The 23,205-nt window shown below is 33.8% G+C and overlaps 1 protein-coding gene across 7 annotated transcripts in view; it reads left to right on the forward strand.

Annotated features, from left to right (window-relative positions):
* CASD1 (CAS1 domain containing 1) overlaps positions 1-23,205 on the forward strand; it is an 89,472-nt gene that overhangs the window by 13,266 nt on the left and 53,001 nt on the right. For 6 of the 7 annotated variants that reach the window (XR_004058003.1, XR_004058004.1, XM_030932635.1 and 3 more), the window contains 8 exons: positions 4,883-4,927; positions 5,910-5,972; positions 10,916-10,960; positions 11,379-11,502; positions 13,015-13,229; positions 15,159-15,581; positions 16,653-16,742; positions 22,550-22,669. Coding sequence is in view for 5 of the 7 variants with exons in the window: in XM_030932635.1 (XP_030788495.1) it covers positions 4,883-4,927; positions 5,910-5,972; positions 10,916-10,960; positions 11,379-11,502; positions 13,015-13,229; positions 15,159-15,581; positions 16,653-16,742; positions 22,550-22,669 (1,125 nt within the window). In the remaining 2 variants the exon portion in view is untranslated. The remainder of the gene's footprint in view (positions 1-4,882; positions 4,928-5,909; positions 5,973-10,915; positions 10,961-11,378; positions 11,503-13,014; positions 13,230-15,158; positions 15,582-16,652; positions 16,743-22,549; positions 22,670-23,205) is intronic. The other variant, XM_030932634.1, reaches the window with a different exon arrangement.

The following is a 23,205-nucleotide window of genomic DNA, read 5'->3' on the forward strand; positions in this document are numbered from 1 at the left end:
GTTCTCCTGCCTCTGCCTCCCCAGTAGCTGGGACTATGGGTGCCCGCCACCACGCCCAGATAATTTTGTTTTTGTGTTTTTAGTAGAGACAGGGTTTCACCGTGTTAGCCAGGATGGTCTTGATCTCCTGACCTTGTGATCTGCCCGCCTCGGCCTCCCAAAGTGCTGGGATTACAGGTGTGAGCCACTGCACCTGGCCAACTTTTTGATTTTTAATGTGTATTACACCATTAAGCAAATTCCAGCAATATCGGAGAATTAGTGTCATTCTTTCTTTAAGTTACTTTATATCAAACTTAATCTGGTAAAAATTCTAGAAGCTTACAGTAAATGTTCTTAATGGTGAAATGTCAGACATATTTCCATTAAAATCAGGAAAAAGACAAGGATGTTCATTACTGCTGCTTCTGTTCAACAATGTATTAGAGATTCTAGCCAAAAAAGATAATCTAAAGATGTAAGGATTGGAAAGAAATAAACTTAGGAGTTCATATGATACAATTCTCTACATAGAAAATCCCAAAGAATTTATAGAAAATTTACTAGAAGTAATAAAGATTTTAACAAGGTAGCTGATTATAAGATGTACATACAAAAATTGTGATACCTCAACAAAGCTGTTAAAAATTAACACATATCTACATGCCAGCAATGTAAAGTTCTAAAGGCTTTTAAAATATATCATGTGCAATGGTAACAACAACAACTATATGTTACATAGGAATAAACAGCAAATGTGGAATATCTGTATGCAGAAAAGCCATAAAAATTTGTTGGAAGACAGTTCCAAATGACATAATTAGATGGAATATAATATACTGTTTCCTTGGATGGGAAGATTCAGTATTGTAAAGATGTCAGTTATTGCCAAACTGATCTGTAGGTTCAGTGTAATTCCAATAAAATCCTAACAGAATTTGTTGTGGAACTTTACTAATGTATTCTAAATTTTTTATAGAAGGGCAGCAGACCAAGAATAACCACAAGAAATCTGAAGAACAAGGTGGAAAGGATTTGTTCTACAATATCAAGATTTAATTTTACCTTGTAGTAATTAAAACTGTGTGGTATTGGTGTAGAGTTAAATGAATAAACCATTAGAATAAAATATAGAGCTCTAAAATAGAAACTTCCATATAAAATGACTTTAAAAGTAACAGAAATGCCATAGAAGATCCCTGGGGAAAGGAAGGTCTATTCAGTTAATGGTGCTAAGGCAATTAGCACATGGAAAAAGTTGAAATTGGATTCCTACCTCACACCAGCGAGTAAAATCGTTTTTAGATGGATGAGTTTAAACTTAAATATGAAAGTAAAAAATTTGAAACCTTTAGAAATAGAAATAAAATGTAGGAGAATATCTTCATTATCTCAAAATCATGCTGCTATAAAGACACATGCACACGTATGTTTATTGCGGCACTATTCACAATAGCAAAGACTTGGAATCAACCCAAATGTCCATCTGTGACAGACTGGATTAAGAAAATGTGGCACATATACACCATGGAATACTATGCAGCCATAAAAAAGGATGAGTTTGCGTCCTTTGTAGGGACATGGATGCAGCTGGAAACCATCATTCTTAGCAAACTATCACAAGAACAGAAAACCAAACACCGCATGTTCTCACTCATAGGTGGGAACTGAACAATGAGATCACTTGGACTCGGGAAGGGGAACATCACACACTGGGGCCTATCATGGGGAGGGGGGAGGGGGGAGGGATTGCATTGGGAGTTATAAATGATATAAATGATGAATTGATGGGTGCTGACGAGTTGATGGGTGCAGCACACCAGCATGGCACAGGTATACATATGTAACAAACCTGCACGTTATGCACATGTACCCTAGAACTTAAAGTATAATAAAAAATAAAAAATACATAAAAAATAAAAAAAGGGAAACATCTCTTACATAAGAAACAAAAAGTGCTAACTAAGAAATAAAAGATAAATTCACATACCTTAAGATAAAGAGTATCTATTCACCAAAAGATACCTTAAAGAAAAAAGATAAGCTACAAATTGAGAAAAGATAATTTACAACATACATTCAAGAAATATCAGAAACTGCAAATTAATGAAAAAGATAACCCAGTGGACAGAAGGTGGGCATCAGGGAGTATGGCCAGGCATTTTACTGAAGTGGAAGTGAGATTTTTTTTTTTTAATACCTACTATAATGGCAGAAATTAAATCTGACAATGGCAAGAAATATGAAAACAGACCAGATGTATTAGGCTGTGTACCAGGAGATGTCTTATAAACTGCTAGTGAGAGTGTAAATTGTTATAAATACTCCAGAAAATAATTTGCATTATCATTTGATGGTGAACATTTTTATGGCTTATGGATCTATGGAACAATTAGGGAAATTCTTACTCTTTTGTTAAGAGACATATCCAAGAAGATAACAATTAGTGCTTTTTATTATCTAGATAGTAATGTATTGTATCAGTTGACCTGTACTCTACAAAAATAGTAAATATGATATTTGATATTTATAAAAATAGTATTGATAAAATAAACTGGTATGTACAAATTTTTAAAGGCTAGGGAATGTTCCAGGTTATATCAGAGTAAGAGATGTGAAAACTAAATGTAACATGATTTTAATGGGATTGTAGATTAAAATATAAGAGCTATAGAAAGGATATTCTTGGGAAATAGGAAAAAATTGAATATGGACTATATATTAAATGAGATAATATTTTTTCAATGTCAAATTCCTTATGTAAGAGAGTGTTCTTAGGGGTATGTACTTAAAGAGAATATGCTTAAGTATTTAAGGGTGAAATGTTATGACTTCAGCAAAGGAGAAAAACTATAGAATATATATGTATAGAGAGGAAGAAAGGTGAAGCTGGTATAGGAAATGTTAACAATTGGTAAAAGGTTTTGGGCATTCATTTAATTCTGTCAGCTTTGCTGTAAGATTGAAAATTTTTAAAATTAAAAGTTGGAGAGAAAAGTGACAAAATTAAACAATATATCATTTAAAGATGCATATTTATGTGACAAAAACTATAGAAAGTTTTTAAAAACAAAGTATAAACACACAATTCAGGAGAGTGGTTTACTTTGGGTGAAGCAGGGAGTTAAGATAGGGAAAGGACCACATAGGTGGTTCAGTGTGTTGGCAATGCTCTGATTTGTATCATGGATTCATGAGTGTTTATTTAGTTCTACTGTGCTTTGTGATTTTCATATATGTGACTTTTTTGTATATATCAAACGTTATATTAAAAAAGGAAAAGAAGAAAGAGATCGAGTTGCATTAACTACTCTATGCAAAGTAAGACAGAGAAAGTTCATGACATTATTTTTCTGAGGACACATTTTTAAAAGTTTGAAGATGCGGTAGAAGGAGGAAAACACCTGTGTGATTTTGTTTGACCCAGTATATCCCAGATTTATTTGACCAAAGAAACTTACCTTAAAGTTTCATTGAATTAATAGTCTCAAGACTCCTTTTGGAAAGTAATGTTTTAGAAGTACCAACAAGAACCTAAAAAGTTAACCTGTTGATAGAACAAATTTTGTTTCATGGAGATTTCAGTATAAATACTATTTGTCTGTTTGAATTAATGAAAACATTTCAATTTTGATTTTAGCAAGAGAATTAGTTTCTTACTGACCACCCTTACCCTTTCCTACCTAGGATTTCTAATTCTGAAAGGAATGCCATTCTTTATGTAGAACATTTGGTTATAAGAAGTTGTAGTGTTCACATTTCATTTTTTTTCTACAAATGGACTATTTATATGCTGTTTTCAGAGTGAAACCTACAATAACCTAGAGTCATGTTCATCCATTCCTGTCAGTCAGGGCCTATACTAGTACACTGGTGAGAATGGACTAGGTGTTGCTACACCAACAAACCGCTCTAATATCTTAACAAAACAGAAGTTCTTACTTAGCGTTGCGTGTCCTAGGTGGGCTGGCGAGAGGCTTTGCTCCACATAGTCATTTAGCCGTTCCTACTATTGGAATTTTTACTGTCTTCTAAAGTACCTTAGAACATTCGGCTTCCCTAGTGTGTGTATCAGTTAAGTTAGAGGCCAGAGAATTGCCTTGCGAAATTCAGCCTGGAAGTGGCGTATGTCACATGTATCCACATTGCATTAGCCAAAACTAGCCTTGTGGCTCTGCCTAACCGGAAGGGACTCAGGAAATGAAGGGAAGCAGTCCATTTCTGAGACAAATAGTAATACAAGTGCTGGGCACAGTGGCATATGCCTTGTAATCCCAGCACTTTGGGAGGCTGATGTGGGGGTGGATCACTTGATCCCAGGAGTTCGAGACCAGCTGGACAACATGGTAAAACCCCGTCGCTACAAAAAATATTTTTAAAAAATTAGGCAAGCATGGTGGCGTGCACCTGTGGTCCTAGCTACTTGGGAGGCTGAGGTGAGAGGATTGCTTGAGCCCGGGAGGCAGAGGTTGCAATGAGCCAAGATCACACCTCTGTACTACATCCCAGGCAACAGAGTGAGACTTTGTCTCAAAATAGCAAACAAAAAACAAATCAAACAAAAAATAGTAATACTGGGGACTAAATTGGAATCCTGGCAATCTTGGCAAAAAGGTAATTTATATAGACATGTTTATGTATTTGCTTGTTTGCTGTTGAAATTTTATCTTTGAACTGTATCTTAGATCTTGAAAATCACATGTAGACAATTTAACTAATGTCACTTATTTTGTTATGTTCTGTCTCGGTTTTTTCCCCTTTGGGTAGAATTTTTAGGTAATTGAGATTTGGTGCTTAAAAATAAATCAACAAAAATATGCATAAAAATAAAGCAGCTAAATGGGGCATTATTTATATAAATTTTATCTATACATTAATGTTTCTCTGTCTCCTTTTATGGCAGCATGAAAATATTCCTTTTGAAGACAAGACTGCATCAGTTAAAGTGGTAAGTTCATGTAATAGTAAGCTAGATGTTACAATGTTGAAACTATATTCTTTGGTTAATTGAACATATTAAGTGTATTTCAGTGTATTCTTGAGAGTAGATAAGAGTATTAGGATAGTGGAGTAAAAGTTTGTGTGAGTTGTTTTATATAATGGTCTCAAAATTTTGTTAGGAACGAATAATCTTGCACATGAATTCAAAACCAGTATGTGTTCTGGATTAATGTCCATAAAAGAATATATGTGAATTTTCTGAATTCCCAATCAGTGAGAATTCAGTGAGGATCAAGACAAAAATGGCCTTGATGTAATGAAGTTTGCAGATTTTTATAGTTCTCTACATGCAAATACAAGTGGGACAAGGATGGCAGAAAAGAAAAAGAGGGGCAATGGGAATGTATAGAGCAAGGAATTGAAAGTTGTTTTCCTCCCTGCAGAAGTGATATTTTGACTGAGCCTTCAAAAATAAGTAAGAGTTAGGCAGGCTCAGTGGAAGAGTTTGTGAGCATTATGGACAGAAGGAATAGTATGTGCAAAATCCTTGAGAAAAAGGAGAACATAGAGCATTCCAGGAGCTGACTGAGTACCAAAAGGGAGAGCAAGGGTACAAGTAGCCGGAGACAAAGGCTGAAGAGACAGGTGGAGATCCTGAACCTTGTTAGCAATTTATAGTATTTTAGATTTTATTCTGAGGGCAGTAGAAAGTCTCTGAATACTTAAGCAGGGGCGTGGCAAGATCAGATTTAAGTTTTTAAAAGATTGCTCTGGCTAAAATGTGGACAGTAGGTTAGAGGAAGACAGAAATGGATTCAAGGAGAACTACTGTAAGACTCTTGCCAAATTAAGATAGGAATTGAAGATGTGTTGGACAAGGTAGTGTTTTTACTTTTAAGTACTCTATAAGAGAATGTTAATGTTTATTCTGAATGGTGGAATTAAGAGTTTCTTTGACTTTGTCTTTACTTCTCACATTTCTCTTTTAGGATTTTCTGTGGCATCCTGAAGTTAATGGTTCTATGAAACAGTGTATCAAAGTGTGGACTGAGGTCTGTATTTAAAAATCCTAGAGCTTTTTTTTTTTTTTTTAAGCAACCAAATTTTAAAAGCCCGCAAGCATATATTTCTTCCCTTTACTCACTTGTCCCACTCTCCTATATTTTATACCTGCCTTCTTGATAGCAACTAAGCTGTGCTGCACTGATTTTAGCACTTTATTGAGAAGAGAACGTGTTGATCCAATATCTCTGCCCCATTATCACCATTCTAACCATAAAGCAGATTATGTATATACCAGACTTTCCATATTTAAAGTCTTCTGTTACTGCTCTAGTTCAGCTGTTTCAAACCCAGGTAATCTTCCCAGCACAGCGTATGTTCTCCTGTGAATTTTTCTGTTTTCTCCTTCAAACTCATGCCCAGATTCTTCAGGAAACTTTTGTTTATTTGTTTTTATAGCCTTTTTTCCCCTTTTATTATTATATTTGTGACCCAGCGGGCAAGACTAATATGTTTTAGCTCATCATGTTTGGAGATAAATTAGATGTAAAGGTAAGCATGCTATTAACCTCAGAAAACTCCTAAGTTCTCACAAGTCCATTTTACAATCTGTGTAGTAGTTTCCATACAGCCTTTTGTCAGTCCTTTAATTAAACCTGTATTCTTTCCCAGAGACATTTGTATTTTAGATGGATAAAACAATATTTAATTTTATTGACCTTGTTTTGTTTAATTAATTTCCCTGCAACAGTTTTTTGGTTTGAGATTTTTTTTCTTCACAATAAATATTTAGTATTACAACCACATCGTACAATAAATAGGCTTTTGTAGAATCTTGTGGGAACCTAGCTACCATTTCTAACCTTGTTTCTTTGAGCAAATGTTTTCCAAAAAACAAACATGTAGACAGCTTCTGGAATTCAAATTTCTGGTAAATTGAGGTCTACAGTGCATTTTGGTTTTTGTCGATATGTTTTTAAATGTCCATAAGTGTAGAATTCTGTTCCGTGTATATTTGAAATGATTTAAGCATATGGTTCATATTTGTGCTGGACTGAAAATATATTTATTAAAGTAGTAGAAATTCACAGTTAAACATTAATACACTACAATTTATAAATCCTGCAAGATCACATAAAACCTTTATAGGTTATTTACTAACCTGGAGATATATTACATATCCAAAATTTCAATTCTCATACATTTGTTAAAGCTAGTTTTTGGAGCCTTAGATTCGGTTGTAAAACTCATTATGGTTGTTGAGAAAAAGGAAATATTTTATTTAGGGTAGATGACCACATGGTCACCTGAGATTGATTAGTTGATGGTTTTCATTCACCGAGGAGTATGTGTGGATGTATCTATTTACTTTTTACTATTTCCATAATAAACTGCTAGATCCTGAGGATTTGGAGACCCACATTTTTGTTGTTAATGTACTATTGCCAGCTTTGTGCTGAGTCATAGTAATGTGGCTGGGAATTAGCTGCAGTCTCAGCCTTCAAGGAATTTGCAGTCTAGTAGATGGTGACTTACTGACAAATAACGACAAAAGAAGGCAAAAACTAACACAGAATTAAGTTCAAAGGATTATGGAAGCACCATGGATAGAGACACTTAGGATAGGAGGTGATGAGAGCATTGGTAATTATCTAAGAACATTTTATAGAGGAGATAATATTTGAGAACTATGAGTTAGGAAGAAGATACACTTATTAACTAGAATAGCCTTGTAGAAGCCTATAGGCGTAAAAGCAAAGTTGAATTGAGAGGACTCTAAGTAGATTGTTATTCCACAGATATTTCTATATTCTAGGCACTAAGCTAGACACTGTTGATATATTGGTTAACATTATAGAGATCTTCCCCTCAAAGAGCTAGATGAATAACACATATACTTAAGCAATGTGACAAGTGCTAAAATAGGAAATGTAAAGGGCACAACAAACAGGATTACAGAGGATAGACCATAAGTGTAATTTTTTTTTAAGTTTTCAAAATTAGTTTTCAGATAAAGTGGTCATGAAGGTGAGTGTGGGGAACGAGAAGTGGGGTTATTTCCTGCAGAGGAAACAGCGTGTGCAGTGATGCTGAAGATGGAGTATAGCCTATTCAGGGACTCTCCAGCAGTTTTAGTGGAGCTGACATACAAAATGCTTCTTTATGTGTGTTGGTTTTGGGTGTTCTTTTCATATGCTTCATTTTACAGGGAGTTGACAAGAGATGAGGAAGCAGGTACTACATTATGAATGATATCCTAAGCCATATTGGGGGAGTGGATTTATTTTATCTGTTTTTTAACTACTTCTAAATACTTCAGGGTGTATTTTCTGAAAATAAGTGCATTGAATTGAATTGAAGTGGAGAACCATTGAAAGTTTTAAACAGGAGAATGATGTGATATAGTGGAAGAGTGGAAGGAAATTAGGCTGACTTGTAAAGAAACTGGCAGTTGAGATGTAATTCTGTAAGTGAATGGAAGTCGTTAAGTCTGAGCTATTGGATGGATTTTGGGAGTCTTGGTATGGATTGAGGTGATATTTGAAGTTATTTGAATGGAAGAAATTGAATAGGCAGAGAATTTAGAGATTCAAGAGGAGAGGGTTTATGAGGAATGGAATTATCAAGGAGATTCCGAGAAGTGGCAGTAAAAGGAGTAGGAAGAAAACCAAGGGAGGAAGGACTGTAAAATCACATACAGGGGAGGTAAGGATTTTAAAAGATGGATAGTCACCAGTGTCACTTTCAACACTTGCTAAGGTGGAATGAAGCTACAGCATTTGGCAATCCAGGGTTCATTAATGGGCTCACAGGAGAGTTTTAATGGATAGTGAAGCCCAAATTCAAAGCATAAGTTGAGGCATAAATGAGAGATTGGCATAGTGAGGGAAGTAATCTTTCAAGTAATCTGTTGGTTACAGGTGTGAGACAGGGTTGAAGGAAAACTTTTTGAGGATAAGGATGATTTAACACTTGTAGGTTGAGGGAAGGAAAGAGAGTGGAGGAGGAGGGCAAGATTGATACTATGAGAGTTGGAGGACATAATTCATGAATCATACTCCAGAAGTGAAAAGGGAGGGAATGTAGACAGAGGAAGGCATTAGCCATTGAGAAGAATAGAGACATACTTTCTTTACTCTCTTGTCAGAGGAAGGTAGCTGCGGGAATATAGAGAAGTTGTAAGAATGAAGGAAGGAAGGCAAGAGCACACTTGTCGGATGAATTTTATTTTCTCTACGAAGTTTGAGAATTAAACTTTATGCTGAGAAGGAGCGCACGAGAGACTGTATGTGGAATGTAAGGTTTGGGATAACCAGTGTAAGTTTTGGGAATGAGAAAGGCACCTAGAGATGAGGAAAAAATATTAAAAATTTTGTATTCACTAAAAATTCTTTAACAGTGTAAAATGAAGCATGCTAAACTGGAAATGGTCATATATCTAAAAGAAAATGGATTTATTTTGTTATTTTTCTCTATTTTTGTAGTATTTTACACAAAGCATGTATTACCTTTATAGTGAAAAAGTAACTCATTTTTTACATCAATCAATTTTTTGTTATTAAATTTCATGCTTGTTTTTAATTGTTTCTTGTGTGTATGATTGCAATATCAGGTCTTTGATGATTCAGAAGTCAGAAGACTTAAGTTCTGACTTACCTGGCAGGCCTCAGCAATATCCTATTAGCCATTCTGAGTCTGTATCTTTGTTTTATAAGAGATGTATAATATCATCTTGCCTGCCCCACAGGGTGGAAGGCAGGAATCTATATTACAATGAGATAAGAGAATGTACTTAGTAAGTTACTAAGTACTATATACTTGTTATGCTATATATAACATATAGTTACCTACAAATATAATTGTACTATAATATACTATTGCTATATATTATAAATAGCATACAGTAGTCCCCATTTATCCATGGTTAGTATGTTCCAAGACGCCAGCATGTGCCGAAACTATAGATGGTACCAAACCCTATGTGTACAATGTTTTTTCCTATACATACAAATGCATGATGAAGTTTAATGTATAAATTAGGCATAGTAAGAGAGGTTAACAGCAATAACTAATAATAAAATAGAACAATTTTAAAAGTATCTCAGCATTACTATTTTTGAGCTTTGGGGTCATTATTGAGTAAAATAGGGGTTACTTTAACACAAAGATTGTGATGCTGTGACAGTTGGTTTGACAACTGAGATGGCTACTAAGTGACTAATGGGCAGGTAGCATACAGTGTGATCCCCTGGACAAAGGGAGCATTCACATCCCAGGAGGGACAGTGCAGGATAGCATGAGACTTTATCATGTTACTCAGAATGGCACATAATTTAAAACTTAGGAATTATTTATTTCTGGAAGTTTCTATTTAATGTTTTTGGACTTCAGTTGACTACGGGTAACTGAAACAGTGGACTCTGAAACCATGTGTAAGGGAGGGAGCTACTCTAATTTGTGTTTGACGAAAGTTTTTAGGGATCTCTACTTGTATTTTTCTGCATGTGGTCTTTAATAATTATCGGTTTATTTTGTTAAATATGCATTGGATTTCACTTTCCCAGAAGATTGTTTTGGCACTGACCTTGTATTTTATTTAACACTTACGCTATGTACCCTTTAGGCTTCCATGATTACCTTTTAATTGACTGACATTATACACTAGTGCTTTACTCTAAGCATTTTACTCAGAGTTCAGAATAGTATTAGGTCGTGTTAGATTTCAATGGTGCTTTTTCTTAAGAACATCAAAGAATTAACCATCCAAATTTCTGTCATCCTGTATGTATATGTAGCATTACAAGATTTTAGGCATTGGATATCTGTCTTGTTATAACAATAATAAGTGATAATAATAACAAGGAATTCTAAAAACCTAGAATGAATTTAGAAGGAAAAACTTACATTTTAAGGAAAAAAAATTAAATGATGTTATTTGTATTAATTCCCTGAACTGGATATAATACTATGATAAAGATTTTTCTTCCTTTAGGATTCCATTGCAAAACCACATGTGATTGTAGCAGGAGCTGCCACAGTAAGTTATTATCTGTATTCTTAATGATTTTGTTTCACATTTAAGACCATGCTAAGAAAAAGTTAATTTGTATTCAGAATTCTTGATTGTACCTGAATTTTTAATTCTTCTATTATGATTAGATTGTTGAATTTTAATGAGATTGGAATGAACTTAGGAAACTTACTGTTACATATCAGCATTTTTTATATCTAAAATTGTATTCTTCTTGAATGTTATGCATTGAAAGTATAGTTTTATAACAGCTTTTTCTAATTGCCTTCATGTATTTCATGAAATAATTTGACTGAATTTTATTATAATATTAAATAAAATGAGAAATAGCTAAAATAATAACACTTGTTACAATAGGTAAATTATATACTTTAATTGTTTATGATAAATGCTACATTAATGGATAATATATACTTCTTTTTAGTGGTCCATCAAGATTCACAATGGTAGCAGTGAAGCACTTTCTCAGTATAAAATGAACATTACCTCCATAGCACCACTTTTAGAAAAATTGGCAAAGACTAGTGATGTTTATTGGGTCTTACAAGGTAAGGAATGAGTAATGAAAAAACGTCATTTTGTGTATATTTTGAAGCATGGGTTTTTATTATCTTCTGTTTCAAGAAGCAGAATTACTGCTTTATGTGAGTTAATTTTGAAACAAGATTTGCAAGATTAGAGTACACTTGAGTTATTTGCTCTCCTTTTTCAAATGTAAGGAACAAATTAATAAATGTAGGTGAAAAATAAGAAATATCCTCCAAGGAACCTTAGCAGAATAGCTATAGAATGTATAACAAAAAGATAAGTCCTAAAGGCAAATGAGATGTGGTCTCTCTGACTTTTTTTCTTACAAAACATATTTATTGTGATTGGGAAATATATAGAAAAAATATGATCTATTTCATAATTTTTTTTTTTTTTTTTTTTTGAGACAGGGTCTCGCTCTCTTTCCCAGGTTGGAGTGCAGTGGCACGATCTTGGCTCACTGCAACCTCCGCCTCCCAGGCTCAAGCGATCCTCCCGCCTCAGCCTCCCGAGTAGCTGGGACTACAGGTGTGCACCACCACACCCAGCTAATTTTTTGTATGTTTGGTAGAGACGGGGTTTTGCCGTGTTTCGTAACATTAAAGTCATTAGAAGTAAATATACTTCACCCTGCTTCATAATATTAAAGTCATTAGAAGTAAATATACTTTTTTAGCAAGCAAAGGGTTTCTGAAAAAATAAAAATAATTAAATAAAATACACTTTTGAATTGACAGACTATGTTTAAATTTACACAATCTAGTTTATGCTTGGTAATGAAATTCTTAGTAGACATTAGGATAACTCATTTTAGGAATTTATTGAATGTTATTTAATGCCTAGCACAATATGAAATATCATGGATATTTTAGCAATTCATGCTTTTTGTCAGGAATTCTTATTATTTCCAAGTTGAATGTCAAAATGAAAGGAGTAAGAAAAATGGTAGTGATGATCTGTTCCATAATTCCTATTTTATTCACAGACTCATTGTTAACCTTTCTCATATTAAAATGAGGAAAAATTAAATTTAAGTTATTTATAGTAAGTGATAAGAGAATAGGCAGACCTTGAGCCTCAATAATGGTATGAACCTCCTAATGGTATGAACAAAGTTTACAAAATTAAGCAGTGACAAGAGAAAAAAAAGATGGGCAGCTATTTTTATTTAAGCAATCTTCTATAACTAATTTTAGATTTCTTGTTACCCATTATATCCCAGCATCCAAAAATGTAAAACTCTTAAGACATGCTAGAGCATAAAAATATTTCCCCAAATCTGTGTACATAGAGATGGGACAACAGTTCCTTAAATTTGAGAGGGATATTGCTTGACTCAAAACTTGAATATAAAATGGGAAATCTGTTTCAAACTTTGGGAAGCTTTATGTAAAAATGAATTATTAGGTACCTGGTATCATCTATACTTCTAAAAACAACATATGAAATGTGGAACAGCTAACGTGCATGATCACGATTTTTACCAATAGGGATTTTTAAAATGTGTTTTTAAAAATGTGTCTCACATGCAGATCCTGTTTATGAAGATCTATTAAGTGAAAATAGGAAGATGATCACTAATGAGAAGATAGATGCTTACAATGAAGCTGCAGTCAGTATTTTGAATAGTAGCACCAGAAATTCTAAATCAAATGTTAAAATGTTCAGTGTTTCCAAATTAATTGCTCAAGAAACCATCATGGAATCTTTGGATGGCTTACATCTTCCTGAATCAAGCAGAGAAACTGTAAGAAATTTTTATATGTATCAGTAGAAGGAGACTATAATATCAATTGTTTTAAGCCATAAGTCATTATAACATGGTTATAAATAATTTATTTTATTGCAATCCTAGTGACTTGTAGTTATTCTGTATAGATACATCTAGAAATACTTTTGTTTTCTGTCATCTAGCTGACAGAAGTTTTGGTACGTTCTAAGAGAGAAAGAAGTTAAGGAAGAAGGGAAATTAAACTTAATTTATTGAGTGCTAATCACTGTTAATATACATTGTCTCCTCAGAAGCATATATGTTCTCAGCACACTCACATTTAAAAACTACTGCTTCTGTGTTCTCCTTACCTTAAACCTTAAGCTTATAAGATTAAGCTTCAATGAAGACTACACTTTTTAATGCTTAAAATAATTTTTATTATTTCCCTATAGCGCTTCTGGCCAGGCGTGGTGGCTCATACCTGTAATCCCAGCACTTTGGGAGGCTGAGGCAGGTGGATCACTTGAGGTCAGGAGTTTGAGACTAGCCTGACTAACTTGGGGAAACCCCATCTCTACTAAAAATACAAAAATTAGCTGGGCGTGGTGGCATATGCTTGTAGTCCCAGCTACTCGGGAGGCTGAGGCAGGAGAATTGCTTGAACCGAGAAGGCAGAGGTTGCAGTGAGTCAGGATCCCACCACTGCACTCCAGCCTGGGTGACAGAGAGAGACTCTGTCTCAAGAAAAGAAAAAAAGAATTCTTATAACTCTTCTATCCTAAGCATTATTCAAGATACAGAGTATATACTGAACAAATCCAAGTTGACCTATGGAAGGGGATTTAGGTTAAGTATGAAAGAGAACTACATAACTATAAATTTTAACAAACAGTGGAACAAATTATGTAGTTTTTTTTCATTAAGCAGTGGTTCTTAACCTTTGTGAGAGTTGCATGAGCCCTTTGAGTATCTGATACAAGACAGTGGTTTTGTTCTTCTCCTGCAGAATAATGTGTATGTTTGCATATACATATGGTTCTCCATATACATAAAAGGGCTTGATGAACCCCCTAAAAGCTGGTTAAGAACCTTGCAGTGGAATTTGCAGGCTAGTATCTGCAAGAGTGCCAGGCATAAAACCACCTGTGGTCTTAGGGCTAAAAGGATGAGATTTCCTCAAATCTTGATTATTTTGAATGTTTAAGCTTAAATAACATAATCATCTAGAGTTCCACAGATGCCTAAACTATGAAGTTTTTATAAAACTAGAGTTTGACTCAACCTTCAACTGGACAGACTCTTGACAACTTTCCCAGAATAATTTTATTATAATTAAACCATGTTGAAGGTTCTAAATTTTATTTAACATTAGATATCTTAAAACTGTAGAATCTTAAATGGCCTATAAACTATAATCCAAATGAAAGACCTATTACAAATATTGCTAGCTAAAAATTAATAATTTTTTAGTGGCAGTTATTTTATGCCTTTTTTTTTTTCCCGCATTTAAACAGTAGACTTTATCTTAAGTGTCCTGGTATCTTCTGTTTTGAAAGTCTTCTAATTAAAATTCTTTGGTCCTTGATGTCTGTCAGCATTTTTTTAACTAAAGGTCACAACCCATTAACAACCATGAAATTGGTATTGGAAAAAAAAAGAATAGAACAATCTTGGAGTGCATTCCAAGTAGTAAGGATAGGTATTGTTTCCTATAAATGTCCTGGGTCACATTATAAAATGAATTTTGTATTTTGGTTCATAGCCCCAGAAGTTTGAAACACCCTGAACTAGCTGTTACAGATGGAAGGAATACCATTATTTGCGTGACTTGGGAAATGGTAGCAAAAGATACAAAAGCATTCTGGTTTCAGTGCTAAAAACTCAGTAGTATTCACTGGAGAAAATTTAATGTGAAATACATCACTGACAAGATAATAACCAAATAACTTGATTTGTTCACAGAATGCAATGATTCTTATGAACGTGTACTGCAATAAGATTTTGAAGCCTGTGGATGGGTCCTGTTGTCAACCTCGGCCTCCTCTTACTCTCATACAGAAGCTAGCTGCTTGTTTTTTCACTTTATCTATTATCGGATATTTAATTTTTTACATAATTCATCGTAATGCTCATCGGAAGAATAAGCCATGTACTGATTTGGAAAGTGGAGAGGAAAAGAAAAATATTATCAATACCCCTGTGTCTTCATTAGAAATACTTTTACAGTCTTTCTGCAAACTTGGCCTGATTATGGCGTATTTCTACATGTGTGACCGTGCAAATCTGTTCATGAAGGAAAACAAATTTTATACACATTCATCTTTCTTTATTCCAATTATCTACATTTTGGTTTTGGGAGTATTTTACAATGAAAATACTAAAGAGGTAAGAGTCATTTTCTTTTTAACTCATGTTACTCTTTTTATCATTACAAACTCTGTTAAAGAACTAGTATCATTTATCGTGACAGAATATACAAACAGGTATATGGATGAAGATGAAGGAATATTGTAGTTACACTTCACTTAGTGGACTCTTAACTATTGCTTTTTCGGAACAGTTTGGAGAAAGGTCAGAGTCACGTGAAAATGTTGAAAAGTTGGGAAATATGACCTGTGAAAAAGATTTCATGACTTAGTGTTATTTTGCCTGCTTGTTGATGGAGAAAGTTGAAGTACTTCTGATTTTATAATGGTCTTCAAGCATGAGATACTATTATCTTTTATAAAGTAAAAGAATATGATTATATTAACAAATGCCTATGCACACAAACATTTTATATTTATATATTTATCAGTCAGACATATATACGTACCAATTAGAACTTAATGATGTGGCCACCACTACTCACAGTATTCTGATTTTCCTGTTTTAGAATTGCTGTCATTGCTCAAAATATTTGTGTAACTTCTTTACAAGGCATGATTTATTTGAATTACTGAATTCTATTGTAAAACATACCTCTCCTGTGAGGATTATTAATTAGTTATTCATCTTCAGTGAGAATATATTGGGGAAAGTAAACTGTAATGATAGAACTTTTTTTCCTGTCAGTGAAGTGTAGGGGAAGTGTAAGATCCTTTTAACTCTGAAATTCTAAAGAAAATTATAGAATGCCATTTTTAGATTTATAAATACATCTGTCATAGTTTAATTTTAGTACATTTAATTTTAATACATTGTCATTTAATACAAAACCAAGGGGATCAACTTAAATATTCAAAATCTCTTTAGTTTATATTTTTCAGATTCATATTATATTTAAAATAGTTTTACACTATCTTTTAGCAAGAAATATAATGACAGTGTTTAACTGTTTCTCACCACCATCAAGGTTCTTTTGACAGAAGCATTAGCTTTATGTCCTGTAAGAAGACTTTTAACATACTTAATTATATACTGTTAAATAATTTCTTCATGATAAATTTTAAAACAGATTTTGGTTCCTTTACACAGACCAAAGTATTAAATAGAGAACAAACAGATGAATGGAAAGGCTGGATGCAACTTGTGATTTTGATTTATCATATTTCTGGAGCAAGTACAGTAAGTATTGGAATTTAAGTTCAGAAAGTATAGGAAATGATGCCATTTTAATGTTTCTTTAAGGGCACCAGCTTTTCTGTGTTTTATATTCTCTACCAGTTATAGACCCTTCTTATTTCCCACTTAATCTTTCTGCCTTTCCATTCTCCTAACTCTTTGAGAAAATGTAATTTTAAAAGCAAATTTTTTTTAAAAAGATAAGGCAATAATTGATTTGTATTTACTTGGCCTTAATTTTTAATGTAATAGAAATAGCTGATATCTAAGGGTATTATTTTATGCCATCTTACTGAACAGCTAATTTGAAGTTATCAGGAAACTTTGAAGAGGCCAGGTGCAGTGGCTCATGCCTGTAATTCGAGCACTTTGGGAGGCCGAGGCGGGTGGATCTCTTGAGGTCAGGAGTTCAAGACCATCCTAGTCAACATGGTGAGACCCTGTCTCTACTAAAAATACAAAAATTAGCCGGGCATGGTGGTGCATGCCTGTAATCCCAGCTACTCGGGAAGCTGAGGCAGGAGAAACGGGACCAGGGAATGGAGGTTGCAGTGAGCCGATATTTCGCCACTGTACTCCGGCCTGGGTTGCAGGGTGAGACTCCGTCTCAATAAAAATAAGAAAAAAAAAACTTTGAAGATGATGATTATAAAGGATATAGAATAGGCAAATTACTACCAGAAGAAATCAAATTTGGTTATTATAGTTTATGTTCTATCCTTCACTGTCTTTTAGGAAGTGTGACTAGCTATTTTTACATTTTTAAAGTTTAAAAAACTTACAACTCTCTTGCCTCAGTGTTCAAAGAATCCAAATACAGGTGAACTACCATTTTAGACTATGTAGGGTGTGCCATAATTCCTAAGTGCTAAGTACTGTTATCTCCTCTGTGCTGTGGAGGACCCTTCCTTTGGTCACCTAGTTAGTGCCTTTTGTACCTGGAAAAAATATTTTTTTCCTTCTCCATAGGTGTCTTGAAAGACAGGATTATTATAATCTCTGGCCACCTTGGATGTGGCAGGGCTAGAAAAAAATGTGTGCTCTGAATTTTAACACCCCAGCCACATTACAGTTAAAACAAACTTCTGTGGCTGAGCCTAACAGCCACTTTTCACACAAACTTTTATAGTGAAGATGCAAACTTTCCATAAAATATGTTTGAAATTTTTAAGAAATTCATAATTTGGGAACTACTGAACTGTTTTTTATTGTTATATTTGCTTACAGAAAGCACACATCTATAAACAGTACGTGCATCAATGATAAGTTGAAGTTAGAGAGGAGTGTTGCCCAGAAAGGAGTATTTTGAAGATTTAAGCAGCATTAAGAACATAAATAACACGGTTACTAGTGTTTTTCAGATATCTCTAACAATTGAAGGATGTCTTTCTTCATTGTCTCTTTATTATTTTCAAAAATTATGATTTTATGAATTATTTGAAGTGTAGAAGTCAGAGAAATGAAGTATAAATTTTACTAAAATTATTTGGCTATGATATGTATATTTGTTGCAACAGTGAAATTCCTGTGATGCTGCAACTGAAGGGAAGCTAGTGAATTTGAGTCATTATGAAAGAGCCAAGATAGTGTAAATGATCCAAGGCAAGGAGAGATGGAGATAGTAAGACATAGTTTATAAGCCCAGCTAAGAATTTGTAGTATAAATCCAGAGATTCTCTAAGAAGTAAGTAGAGATGAAAATTGAATCCTAAGAATATCTCTGATGTGTGAATAAAGACTGGGTAATGGGAATTTGTTTTAAGAAAATACCACTTAGAGACATAATTAATTGCTGACATATTAAAGGATGATACTACTGTTTAAAAAAATCAGGTAGAAAGAATTAATGGCAGATTAAGTTCCTCAATTCAGTGATTCAAGAAAGGATTTATATCATAAAAGGATGAAGGCAATTTGGTATTCTATTAAAATCATTTACCAGCCTAACATTCTAATATATCTTATACTGCATCCTAATATATTCTAATTTACAATTTTAAAAAATCTCTGTTCTGGAAGGACATACTTTTCACTAACACATCATTTATAATGATTAATTAACATATCCCTGTTCTTTTATATAGGATGTTGTGGTTAAAAAATTTGCCTTATCTACATAGGCAAAACATTGTTAGTATACGTTATAGCATATTTGGGGACTTGATTCTTGGATATTTGAGGGATTACTCATGTTAAAAACTTTTTAACATGATTATTTTAATTAATATTTTTTATTTTGAATAAAATCTGTCAAACTTCAGTTGTGTCATGTTTTTATGCTAAAAGATAAGAACTGTTCAAAAATTCTGGAGAATTATGAAAATAATCCTTGTGGTCTGACAGATTCTCATTGTTAGTGTAAATATTATTTTAAAGTATATATATGAAATATAGATTAAATGTGAATTTAATATGAAGAGAATAGTGAGTTTGGTATATACGGTAGATGATTTTGTGTTTCATTGTTTCATATTTTTTTTTTTTTGCCCTTGGAGAGTTTGTAAGTAACTTCCATGGAAAGACCTGAATGAAAGGTCGTGAGAATATATGGGGGACTAAAGAAAGAGCAGAACCGGAAGTCAAACTAGCTCTTAACTGTAAACTTGAAATTTCTTACATATTTTTAATAATAAATTTTTGTTGTAATATAACAAAATAATAATTAGAGAATTTTGAATATGGATCATACAGTAAATACTGTTGTCTTCGTATTAAATTTATTGGGTATGGTAATGATAATGTGGTCATATAAGAAACCATCCTTTTTTCCTGAGATATACGTGGTGAAATAGTTTAGGAGCACTGTCACATGGTCTGCAACATACTTTTAAAAGGTCCAGCATACAGCATATAGGTGTCCATTGTACTAGTACAACTTTTCTGTTTATTTGAAATATCTTAAAACGTTGGAATAAATATTACATGAAATTTGCAATAAGGCCACAATTGGCAAAAACTTGGAAAATTGTTGTTACAGTATTTAATTTTGTTGAAATGAACTATACTTACTGTTTAAATGTAATAACCAACCCAACTTTGTAGTCCCAGCCCCAGTCTTTAAGGGAGTTGAAAGCATGTTTTATGGAGAGTGCTTAAAGTAATTAGGAATGATTAACCTAGGTTCGACATCTGTTTTCAAATATTTATAGAGCCATCAGATGTAAAAGTGAGTTAGCTCTGACAGACTCTATAGCTAGACTTTCTGCTGTGCTAGCCCCATTTGCTGCATGTGGCTGTTGAGCACTTTGTAGCTATTCAGGATTCAGGTGTGCTGTAAGTGTGAAATGTATACCACATTAAATATGATTAATTATGATGAATCAGTAATAAATTTAAAAACTATAATAAAGAATGAAAATATCTCATATGTTGAAATAATATTTTGAATATATTGGGTTAAATAAAATATATTTATTGAAATTAATTTTACCTGTTTCTTTTAACTTTTAAAATGCTCTGGTAGCCTCATTAGAAAATTGCTTATGGCTCACATTTTATTTCTGTTGGACAGCACTGCTCTAGAAGACTGAACTTAGTAGCTTTTACATATAGTTAGGTTTCAACTTTTCATGAAAAGGAATATTATAGCAGTTAGTGACCATCTAAAGGTGGAATGGATTGCATTGGGAATTTGTTTTCTGCTAGTAAAAGATACATAGACAATCTACGAAGGGGATATTTTAGAGTACATTCAAGAATGAGGTAAGGGCACAGATTTGGATTAGATAAATTCTGAGGTTATTTCAGTACATTTCCTGCCTCCATCCTTGTGATTCTAATATGTTACACCCTTCTTGAAAATTTCTGATGTAATAATAAGTCATTTAAAAAAAAATGATGAAGGACAATAAATAAAAACTCTTTGATATGTAGATTATAGGTGCTGTAGGAACTCAGGAAGGAGAAATGACATTCATCTGATAGCAAAAATTGGAGTTTTGAACCAGGCTCTGAAGAAGAGTAGGATTTGAATAAGCAAAACGCTTAGGGGAAGAACATTCCAGGGCAAGAATAAGCAGGTAAATAAAAGAGACTTGACAAAAGAGTATAAGAAGGATCAGTTTAAGAGACAGGGAATCTCTAAGTTTGCTTAGAGTGGAGGCTGTGTAGAAGAACTTACGATCTAAGTTCATGTTTGTTTGTTTTTTTTTCCCCAGAAGAAATATCTGTCAAAAAAGAAACAGGTGAATTCAAGGATGTTTGCAAAAGATGCATATATTTCAGGACTTGTAAAATCTATTTAATGTGTCTGCCCAATTACTTTATTTTATCCTAGGAAGTATCACTTGGGAAAGGCACATTAACCTGAAATGACCACAAGCAGTGTTAATGCTAGGTAACTGCAGGGATGATCAGATGAGTTCGTAAAATAGAAGCCAAAGAAATTTTACATAGATCTAGTAATTATCCCCAAAAGAATGGCCTTATAATTACAAGGATTGCATGTCACTGAACAAGCCTTTTAAATATCACTTTATTTTTGTTGTTTTTTGTGACAGTCTTGTTCTGTCACCCAGGTTGGAGTACAGTGGTGTGAGCTTGGCTCACTGTAAGCTCCACCTCCCAGGTTCAAGCGGTTCTCTTGCCTCAGCCTCCTGAGTAGCTGGGATTACAAGTGCGTGCCACTATGCCTGGCTCATTTTTGTATTTTTAATAGAGATGGGATTTCACCATGTTGTCCAGGCTGGTCTCAAACTCCTGACCTCCGGTGATCCACCTGCCTCAGCCTCCCAAAGTGCTGGGATTACAGGCTTAAAGATCACTTTAAAAAGCAGTGTATGGCCAGGAGCAGTGACTCACGCCTGTAATCTCAGCACTTTGGGAGGCCAAGGCGGGTGGGTCACCCGAGGTCAGGAGTTCTGGCCAACATGGCGAAACCCCGTCTCTACTAAAAATACAAAAAGTTAGCTGGATGTGGTGGTGGGGGCCTTTAGTCCCAGCTACTTGGGAGGCTAAGGCAAGAGAATTGCTTGAATCCGAGAGGTGGAGGTTGCAGTGAGCCAAGATCATGCCACTGCAGTCCAGCCTGGATGACAGAGTGAGACTGTCTCAAAAAAAGAAAAAAAAGCACTGTACAAATTATGCTGTGGAAATTGTGCTTGTACACATAAAGGGCCAGCAGGTGATAGATAGGTGGAATGACAGTGTTCTAAGGTTATGAGAATTAGTGCTAGTAAATGAGATAACATTTTTGGTGCTTTCTATCATATGTCGATTCAAATGTGTTGTATTTCATTCAACGTAGAAGTAAAGATGTGATGCTTTCAAATACCATAATAAATGACACTAAGGGACTTGGTGATGATGAAGATAGTGATGTAGGAGTGTAAAACAAAATTGTTTTGTAAAATAATAGTGGGAGGGAAATAATATTCCTAAATTATGTTTACACTGGGTAAAAGTGCAAATCCATCTTGCATTCAGGATGTATGACAGTTAATAATTATAGCTATCATATATTGAATTTTAATTGGTTTCAAGTTAATGTATAAAGTGCTTCACATTTATTATCTCATTCATCCTTCACAAGAACCCTTCAAGGAAGGAAGGAATAGTCTCATTTTGCAAATCAGAAAACTCAGTCATGTTAGAAAGTAGCAGAATTAGAATTTGAACTTAGGTCTCTCCAATTCCAATTCTACGTTTTTGTAATCCTTGCTATAATGATTAACTTATGAGAATCAACTTTGTGATTGAACTGATGCCAAATGCTAATAATGATTTATTATCTTTGTTAAATGTACTTTTTATGATAATCCAGGGTGTAGTTGATGCCAACATATGTTTTACCTGTTTATCTTTGTCAACAGTTTTTGCCTGTATACATGCACATTCGAGTTCTGGTTGCCGCATACTTATTTCAAACAGGGTATGGTCATTTCTCATACTTCTGGATCAAAGGAGATTTTGGAATCCATAGAGTATGTCAGGTAGGAATGCACTGTTATTTCCTTTTCTTTCAGTTGAACATGCTTTCTTGAGAAATCATTAACTTGAGAAAAAAATATAAATATAGTTGTTATAAGACTATGAATAATTTGAATTTATGAAATAGCACTGTAAAGTTGTATTCTGTGTTCTGTGTTTAGTATTTCAAGATAAATAGTGAAAGAAGGAAAATATAATTTAATATATAATAAAAGCACTGGTACACAGGAGAGAGCATTGCTGATTCACTTTGGTTTTGTAGAAACAGACAGTTACCTGGAATTAGTGTAATGTGCTATATTTTCTTTCTCTGAGAAGAGGATGAATATTAATTAAGTTTCTACCTAGTGCTAAGCAGTTTCTAAACATTATTTCATTTACCCCACATTACAACCTTGAGTTGTTATCCTTATGTTTACAGATGAGGAATGTAAGGCTCAGAGAGCTTAAATAATTTGCCCAAGGTCACATAGTAAGTGGTAGAGCACTAATAAAGCTCTGCCCAAATTCTGTGTTTTTTGAATGACATTAAACTGAT

This window comes from Rhinopithecus roxellana, chromosome 6 (assembly GCF_007565055.1).
Source record: "Rhinopithecus roxellana isolate Shanxi Qingling chromosome 6, ASM756505v1, whole genome shotgun sequence".
Lineage (NCBI taxonomy): Eukaryota > Metazoa > Chordata > Mammalia > Primates > Cercopithecidae > Rhinopithecus > Rhinopithecus roxellana.